Raw genomic sequence first — 9166 nt, forward strand, 5'->3', positions numbered from 1 at the left:
AAATGAAATTGGGAAAAAGGAGGGGGGAAAGTAAAAGCGAGAAAAGAAAGGAAAAGAAAAAAAAGAGCGAAAAGAGAGAATGAAGTGGAAGAGGGGAAGAGACTTTTTATATGAGGAGAATACTCCTATAGAACAGCCATTAATCCCAACAAATTCCAGCAACAGCTCCCTGGAGATAAATGCAAACTAGGAACAACCAATAATATAACGATGAAAATAGAATGGAGAACACTAATCCCAAAATAAAATAAAGAGAAAATAAAATGGCACTTTAAAAAAAAATGGTAAAATGGTAGCAGTAATAATACTGGTTAAAAATAAGAAGGTAGTAATTAAAAGGGTAAAATCAGGTGATGGAAAAAAGAAGAAAAAAAAAAAAGAAGAAGAGGAAAAGAAAAAAAAGAAAAAAAAAGAAAAAAAATTGGTTTCTTAGTTAAAAGGTGAAAAAAGAAAAAAAAAATATTGCAGTAGTGAAGGTCCTTCGGTTCTTCTATTCTTCAGTGTGGCTCGCCTTAGACCTTTCCAGGGGAGTTCTGCTCTTCCCGGCTGTAAACTGTCTCGCCAGCTGAGGAATTTCGCCAATTCGGGGTGGATGTTACTAGTTTCAGCTGCTCACTCCATTTGCTCAGGGACACGACCTGGGACACGTCTGCCTATACCGCCGCCATCTTCCTGAATCAAAAAATGTCTTTTTAAACTAATAATTAAATCATATGTGCCTGGAAGAGTACAAGAAGTAAATAAATATCATTTGTAATCCCACTAGTTAAAACTGACTACCGATAGTATTTATTTATTCATTCTATATTCACTAGATATTTGCTAAGTATCTATTTTGTTCCAGGCACTGTGCTAAGTTTCAGGGGATACAGCAATACATATTTGGTATAATTTTTGTTTATTTTTAATATATAATATGCAGATTTACAAAAGTGGGATCCTAGTTTATATGTTATCTTGTATCCCAACATTTTCATGCATTATCTTTAAAACATGGTTTTAATTAATCAGCTGCCTAATACTCCATTTTATGGATGTGTTATGATTTCTTTAATGAGTCACCACCCTACACTTACCTCACTTTTAAAATACCCCTTCTATGGCCCATTGAATATAAAAGCATCAACTTCAAGGTGATTCCTGGACCTCCAGGGGATGTGAGTCAGAGCTGGGGTCTGGGTTTACTAGGGTGTTCACATGGACTTTCAAACATAAATTCCAAGGTCAGACCATGACCCTTTCTCTGCAAACTGATAAGAGGGTTAGACCAGAGCAGGAACAAGGGGACCCAGAACTGGCCATCCAGGGGTCACTCCGACCTGGGGGGCAGCCAAGGAGAGCTGAACTTGGCTCTGAGCCACAGGAGCCACCTAGAGCTGAAGATAATCATGGGAGAACTATGTCCAGTGGAGGGAAGGGAAATAAGTTAGGGAGGCCTCCCACATCCCTCAGTTCTAGACTAAGCCAAGAAGTGCACTTTGAAGTGAATGGACTGCCTTCAGGTTTTTCCAGCTCCGGAGGCCTCACCCACACTGGCGGTGGACTGGGTGAGCTGGGTTATATTTTCTGACAGTGTGCCAGCTCCTGACTCCTCCTCCTGAGAATGAACTTGGGGCCCATGGATGGTGCTGTTTAGACATGTTGTGATGGATCCAGAAGAAAAAGGCTTGTTGCCATGGCAGTCCTTACCATGAGCTGATGCTGGGTTAAGAGATTTAGACAGGTTATCTAAATCCTCACAAATATCAGCCCTGCCTGGAAAGGCAGCCTCATCCATTCATTCACTGAATTGATGAGTATGGATAGAGCACTGATGATTGTCTGAAACGCCATAGGTACTGGGTTATAGTAACAGGTGAGTCATATAGTCTGCTCCAGGCAGCTTGGTCTACTGTGAGGTTTTTGTTCTCATTTTTCAGCAGAGGAAACTGAGGTCTCAAGAGATCAAGAAGGTTGCCCTGCTCACCTAGCTGGCCCAGGCAGATCCCAAAGAGGAGTTGCATCCTGGGTGGCTCCAGGTCCTCCTGCACGTCCACACCCTCCCAGGCCCTGGAGGTCTGTTCCCTGAAATGCACACACTTTGCCCACTGCATCCGTTTAAGAGGCAAGCCTGACTCAAGTGGCCTGAGGTTCACCCTGATTCAGCATGACTTATAGATAAGTCCTTCCCTGGATGATGAGAGGCAGTGCCCTCCAGGGCTGGGCTTGTACACTGACACTGCCTTGGGCCTCCCTCAGGTGTTTATAGGCACAGGCCCAGTAGTGGAGCCGTGAGACTCGGGGTGAAGCCAGGTGAACACAGGAGCTGCGCTGACCTTCTCAAAGCTGGTTCCCACTGCCTCTTCTCGCACGCTCTGACGTCCAATCCAGGCCCCGGGATCCAACCTGGAACACTCCCTGAGGTAAGGCTTCTCTTGGAATTGACCCACCTGTTCCTTTGTTGATATAAACAAGAGTTATCCGGTATCAGGTAATTACGGGGTGATGGTGCCACACTTGGGAATGCCTCAGACAGTGGCCATTTTTTTAAGTGTACTCATGGCCCCTCAACCCCCGATATGGTGCTCACTCTGTTTTGGGGGTATCCAGGGGACATGTTGGATGGGAAATGTGGAAGAAGGCTCAGATCAGCCAGTCCAGGAAAACTCTTTATTCTGCCCCCAAGTTATTGCTGGTCTGAGCTTCCAGAAGGCTGCTCAGGCTCCTGTCCTGGCGTGGGAGTTGGGAGAGCTCCTCTCAGCTTGGGGTGTGAATCCCAGCCCCGGGCCCAAGCTGCATTGAGCCCATGGATGGGGTTTTCTTGGAGGAGAGCACTTTGGGCTTGCTGCCCCACACGCTTGCTTTGCTGGAACTGAGGGCAGACCACATGCGGGCCCCTGTCTGCTCTTTGGAGAGATGGCATTATTTCAACATGGTAGCCAACAGGCCAACATTCCATCCAAAGTTGGCCCCAAGAACAAGGGCTATTCCTCTGGGGAAAGCTGCAAAGTGCACCTCTTTCTTACTCCCAGAAGCACTGGCTGTCACTTATTGTGGACTTTGAAAGGGCAGGGACCAGGCTGGTGTGTTTACCTGTTTCCAGGTTCATGGAAGGTGTTCCATACAGATCTGAGTTGGCAAAGACGCCTCCTGAAGCAGGTGAGGGAATGCCAGCAGCCAGTGTGCTCCCAACAGGAGAGAGAGAGGAAGTGGGCAGGGGCCCTCCACCGCTCGCCTTTGGTTAGGAAGCTTTCAGACCTCAGGGTCCCAGTTGTGGGTTTGTGGCAGGAGAATCCAGTGGTTAGGGGCATGTGTTCTGAAATAAGGCAGATCCAGGCTCAAATCCACCCACCTTCACCGACTTAAGGAAGTCATCCACCGCCTCCCTGACTCACTTCTCGGTTTCCCCATATCTGAGATGGGAGCATGAGAGCTGGCCTTGTAGGCAGAGTGAGGAGAAGTAAGATGCGTTGCTCCAGATTTGGTGCCCACAGACTACAAGCCATGTCAGCTGCTGGTAGCCTTAGGTGGGACCATCTGGAATCATCACTATTCAATCATTTTTGACCTACCAAATGGCAGTTTTTCATGGTGCAAACTGACATTATCATCTCTCTGGTTGCCTTTGTGCTGCTGTGTGGGACTGGGTTGTGCCAGGGCCCCTGCCCAGCCTCCCAGAAGGAGTCAGGACCTAACTCGGTGCCTGCTCTGGAGATGAAGGGGCCTATGCAATCACCTTCTTCAGCCCCTTTCTTGCCCGGTGGGGAGATGGACCTCCAAGAGGAAGGTTCTTGCCCAAAGATATACAACTTGCTGGACATGAACTTAGGCCCAGAATCTGATTCCTAATTCAGTTTTCTTTCCACTACCCTGGCCTGAAGGTGCTACCACATTTGGAGCTAGGGCTGGGGCCAAGTGGGCCAGCTAGCTACCTGCATGCGGTGCTAAGGCATCGTGTGACAAGGTGCAGGAAAATGGTGCCTTCCAGAACTGCCCTGAGAGGCAGGCTGTGTGGGTCAGAAGAGTCTGTAGTCCCAGCTCTGACACTGAAGGGCTGGGTGGGCTTAATTTCCTCATCTGTACAATGGGCAATGATAGCATCAACTTCATGGGGGTGTTGTGGGGATGAAATGAGTATATATTTGTGAATCATATTGTAAAATAATATAATTTGTAAATATAACTTCCAAAAAAACTTTTTTTTAATATTATAGAGCACTTAAAGAGTGCCCAGCATTTGGTAAGGGTCACTTTTGTGTTTGCTATTATTATTCTAAAGACATTTGGGGATTGGTATTGCCGGTAAGTGTGTGAGTTTGGACTGGTGCTGAGTTACTGAGAATAGAGAAGAGCTCTCTAGAATGGACCCCAAGACCCACCCCCTTTTCCTCTGCCCCATCCCCTCCTGCATCAGCTGTGGCTCTAAATCTTTAGAGACAAATACTTATATTAGCAGCCTGTGGGGACTGGGGTTAGTTGTCTTATTCATAAAGTATCCCAAGTTCCGAAACAATGCAGGGCACAGAGTAAAAGCATAGATTTCTCAAACATGTTAAATAAGTTTTAAGTAGATAATAATGTACACAGTGGGGGGGAAATGCAGGCAATGGGAACAGGTATACAGAGGAGAGGTGGTGTGCCTCCTAGGGCAGCTGCAGTTGCCCTGGACCTGTGCTGGCCCTCAGAGATCCAGATAGGTCATGGGGCCAGGTCTTCAGGTTCTGGGCAGGCTGGTCATCAGATGCAGCCTTTCCTGGGGATGAGCAGGAGGAGGTTATTCGATGACAATCTCATCCCTGCTGCTCAGCTGAGAGCCATCTGCTCTGCAGCCAGCACTCCCTGCAGCTGGGGGTTCATCCCCCTGAAGGGGACCCCAGGTGGCTTAACATGGAGACCACTGTCACACACAGTCACCAAGTTACCTCGGGCCTCCCTACCCTCTTTGATCAAATGCTTTTATTTTCTTTTGAAAAGCAGTTATGTATAAAAATTATTCATTGTCATTATATCTCCAACAGCCCAACAGATTGCCAAACTTCCAAAAGCTGAAGGAATTGAGTCATCTGCTAGTCCAAGCTCAGTCTTCAGTCCCTTCAGAATCACTTCTCTCTTGGACATCTTTAACCTGCTGATATATTTCCATCTGACCAAGCATTTTTCTAGGCTGCGAGGTAAGTGAATAGAGAAATGCTTTCTATCTGGTCATCCCCCCTAGACTGTGTTTCAATGTCCCCAAGTTTGATTAACAGAACAGGGAAGTTGCTCTAAACTGAACTCAACACTTTGGAAGCTTATTTTTAATTTTTATTTTATTTTTTTGTGCCTCTGGAGGACCCTCCCAGCCCGAGTGAGCTGTTGGGAGCTTCTCTCTTCCCTTCCAGATGCTTCTCCCTCCCCCAGGGGTGGAGTCCCCACACTGGAGGCGGCTAGGAAGTCAGCCTCAGGCAGCCTGGAGAGCAAGCCTGCAAAATCAAGGCTCCATCCGCCCGCCCCCCCACACACACTTTTTTCCTTTTTTCTAAGGTGACTTCCAGGCCTGCAGTTATAAAAAGTTCTTATGTGTCCTTTTCTAGCAGTTGGACAGCTGCAGAATGCCACTTGGCAAACACTCTTATCCAACCCAAGGCTTGGCATTTGGTGGGAAAAGCAGCTGAAGGTTATCACAGATTTGTCCTAGCAAGGTTTAAAATTCAACACAAAATGTGCTTTTCCAAATACCCTTTCCCTGAAGTGTCATGGACAGAGCGCTGCATAGCTCCATGGCAGGCATGTGTAGCATCATACACAGGCTCTTGGGAGGTAATAAGGGGGTCGAACCCCATGGGGAAGGAGGACAGGTCACCAATCTCAGCCTCCTCGCCCTTGGAGTGGGCACCCCCTGCCTGGGAGGATAGCTCAGCCCCATCTCAGGATGTGACTTCAGGGAACTCATCTTCTCTTTCTGTGCCTCCCCCAGGCCCCATGGCATCCCTCCCCGTCCTGCAGAAGGAGAGAGTGTTCAAGTCAGGAGCACAGGCCTACAGAATCCCTGCTCTGCTCTACCTGCCGCAGCAGAAGACTCTGCTAGCCTTCGCAGAAAGGCGCAAGAGCAAGAAGGATGAGGATGCAGAGCTGATTGTCCTGCGCAGGGGAAGCTATGATGAGTCCACCCACCGGGTCCAGGTAAGGCAAGATGAGGCTACACTAGCTCTGCCAGGAATACGGGGACCATGCCATTCTTAGATGGCTGGGGTCTGGGGGACAGAGGGAAAGGAGACATCGAAACCCAGGAGGGATTCAGGGCCCTACCATGGATGGGGCAGAGAAAGTGCCCCAAAGTGGTCACCCAGAAAATGTGGGTTCCCTGGGACCAAGTCCAGTTGGCCTGGCGGTATCAGCTTCAGTGCATGATGGGACAAGTCCAGGGAAACTAATGCTCAGAAAGGTGGTCCTGTGTGATTGAGAACCTGAGGGAGGACTAGTTTAGAATTCCATAACTGGGGTTGTAGCCTTTGAGTAAAATTAACCTGGGGAGTGGGACCTGGTTGGAGTGATTGCTGTGTTCTAAAGTCCCAGCATGTAGATCAAGTAATTGATTTTGACAAAGACATCCAAGGCTGGCGTATCACATATTACTATTAGTATTATCATTACTTTGTGGTAATTATTACATAGCAGCTGTTCAGAACATGGGGTTTGAAGCAGATGGACCTGGGTTCAAGTCCTGGCTCTATCAATTAGAGGTATGGCCTTGGGCAACTCACCTTTCTTATCTAAGCCTTCCATTCTCCAGACATAAGTTGGAGATAATGACACCTGTTCCCCAGGAGTTTAGGGGTTAGGCTCTTGGCACAGTGTCTGCCTTTAGAAGGCTCACTGGGGGACAGGCGTTAATGAATGGGGGTAGATGGCAGAACTGTTGCATAGACTTTGGGATTATGGAAACTCCATGCAAGTTCTAGTGTCATGTAGCAGCCCCTCCCAGGCTGCATTAATAGAGTATGATTAATAGAAGATGGGAAGTGATTGTCATATTCTGTCCCACACAGGTCAGACTATTGTGTTACTACTAGGGCTTTACTTTTCAAGAATGGAAAGTTGGACTGGGCTGGTAGGTTGAGGGGACCAGAATGAAGCTGGAAATGGCTCGTGCCCAAAGGACCTCTGCATCTGAGGTCTAACCCACCATAGGTGCTCTGATACATGTTGGTGGGAATGGAGGCAGCAGACATTCAGGAGGAGTGGGCTGCTGTGCAGGGGGTGAGGTGAAGTCTGGCTCCCACAGCTCTGGGAGGTGATGTGAGTTGAGCGAGTGGTGGATGAACACTTTCTCCATGACCTTTGACCTAACCCCATGAGACGCCCCCCACTCCCACACCCCGCCCCACCGAGAGTACAGCTCTGTCACTGGTCATTTCAAGGCAGTGCTTGTCTTTCTTCCTCTCCTCACATTCAGTGGCACTCTCAGAAAGAGGTGGCCCAAGCCCAGTTGGAGGGCCACCGGTCCATGAATCCAAGTCCCTTGTATGACGAGAAAACGGGGACCCTCTTCCTCTTCTTCATTGCCATCCCCAGGCAGGTCTCTGAGCAACACCAACTCCACACCAAGATCAATGTGACACGGCTGTGCCAAGTCACCAGCACTGACCACGGCAAGTCCTGGAGCCCCACCAGAGACCTCACTGACTCTGCCATTGGCTCGGCCCACGGGGAATGGGCCACCTTTGCGGTGGGCCCGGGGCACTGTCTGCAGCTGCACAATGAGGCACAGAGCCTGGTGGTGCCAGCCTACGCCTACCGGAAACTCCGTGCCCACGTGCGGCCCAGCCCCTCTGCTTTCTGCTTCATCAGCCACAACCACGGGCTCACATGGGAAAGAGGCAACTTTGTGGCCCCGGAAACCGTGGAGTGCCAAGTGGCTGAGGTCGGGGGTGCAAAACAGAGGATGATATATCTCAATGCTAGAAGCCCCCGTGGGGCCAGGATTCAGGCCGAGAGTGTCAACGACGGGCTTGATTTCAGGGGGGCCCAACTGGTCCAGAAGCTTGTGGAGCCTCCCCATGGCTGCCATGGGAGTGTGATTGCCTTCCCCAGCCCCAGAGCGGGGCCTGGCTCCTCAGACAAGTGGCTGCTCTACACTCACCCTACTGACCCCCGGCAGAGAACCAACCTAGGTGCCTACCTCAATACACGGCCCCCAGCCTCTAACGCCTGGTCCCACCCGGCCCTGCTGGCTGAGGGCAGCTGCGCCTACTCAGACCTTCAGAGCCTGGGTGTTGGTCCCGATGGCTCACCCCAGTTTGGGTGTCTGTACGAACATGATAACTACGAGGAGGTCATCTTCCTCATGTTCACCCTGAAACAAGTCTTCCCAACTGAATTTCCGGCTCAGTGAGCTGGCCATGTGCTACCCCCTATTCTTGTCCCCCTGCTCATGCAAATACCCTATGACCCAGCAATTCCACTCGGAAGTATACATCCAAGAGAAATGCACGCATATAGCTGCCAAATACATGGATGAGCATATTTACAGCAGCTTCATTCATAAGAGTCCTAAACTGGAAACAACCCAAATGTCAATTGAAAACAGAATGGGTAACTAAACTGGGGACTATTGATGCAATGGAATATTACCCAATAATAAGAGAATCAACTACTGTTATACATAATAGTATGGTTGACTTTTCAGATGGTATGTTGAGTGAAAAAAGCCAGACTCAAAAGAATACATTCTTTATAATTCTATGTACATGAAGTTCAAGAACAGGCAAAACCCAGTCTATGGTATATACAGCAAGACACTGGTGGAGGAATACTGTGAAGGGTCCTGGGAACATTCTAATGTTTGACCTGGTGCTGATCAGGAGGGTGCATCTGTATGTAAAAATTCAATGAGTTGTACACACATGATTTGTATAACTTACTGTATGCATGTTATACCTCAATAAAATATAAAAGTTGAACTGAATAGTGGATTTGCCAATTAAACCTCCAAATCAATATGTTACATTGGATTGTAAAACTTTGGAACAGAATTTTTTAAATAAACTTTTTTGGAGGAATAATGATAGATTTACAGAAAACTTGCAAAAATAGTATGGAGTGTTGCCATACATCCCACACCGAGTTTCTCCCAATGTTAGCATCTTACATAACTGGTGTATTAGTCAAAACTAAGAGATTAACATTGCTCCATTACTATTAACTG

The 9166-nt window shown here is 48.2% G+C and overlaps 1 protein-coding gene and 1 non-coding gene across 2 annotated transcripts; one reads left to right on the forward strand and one right to left on the reverse strand.

Annotated features, from left to right (window-relative positions):
* Positions 1 to 727: 727 nt before the first annotated feature.
* NEU2 (neuraminidase 2) lies at positions 728 to 8926 on the forward strand. Its single transcript, XM_036320170.1, has 4 exons — positions 728 to 2402; positions 4998 to 5150; positions 5936 to 6141; positions 7415 to 8926. Exons 3-4 carry the CDS (start codon positions 5941 to 5943, stop codon positions 8351 to 8353), a joined length of 1140 nt encoding a protein of 379 aa, XP_036176063.1. The 5' UTR covers positions 728 to 2402; positions 4998 to 5150; positions 5936 to 5940; the 3' UTR covers positions 8354 to 8926.
* LOC118662328 lies at positions 5135 to 5268 on the reverse strand. The gene has a single exon (XR_004969711.1). It is a non-coding gene; the product is annotated as a small nucleolar RNA SNORA36 family (small nucleolar RNA).
* Positions 8927 to 9166: the final 240 nt, after the last annotated feature.

The sequence above is a fragment of the Myotis myotis genome, unplaced genomic scaffold (genome assembly GCF_014108235.1).
Source record: "Myotis myotis isolate mMyoMyo1 unplaced genomic scaffold, mMyoMyo1.p scaffold_m19_p_8, whole genome shotgun sequence".
Lineage (NCBI taxonomy): Eukaryota > Metazoa > Chordata > Mammalia > Chiroptera > Vespertilionidae > Myotis > Myotis myotis.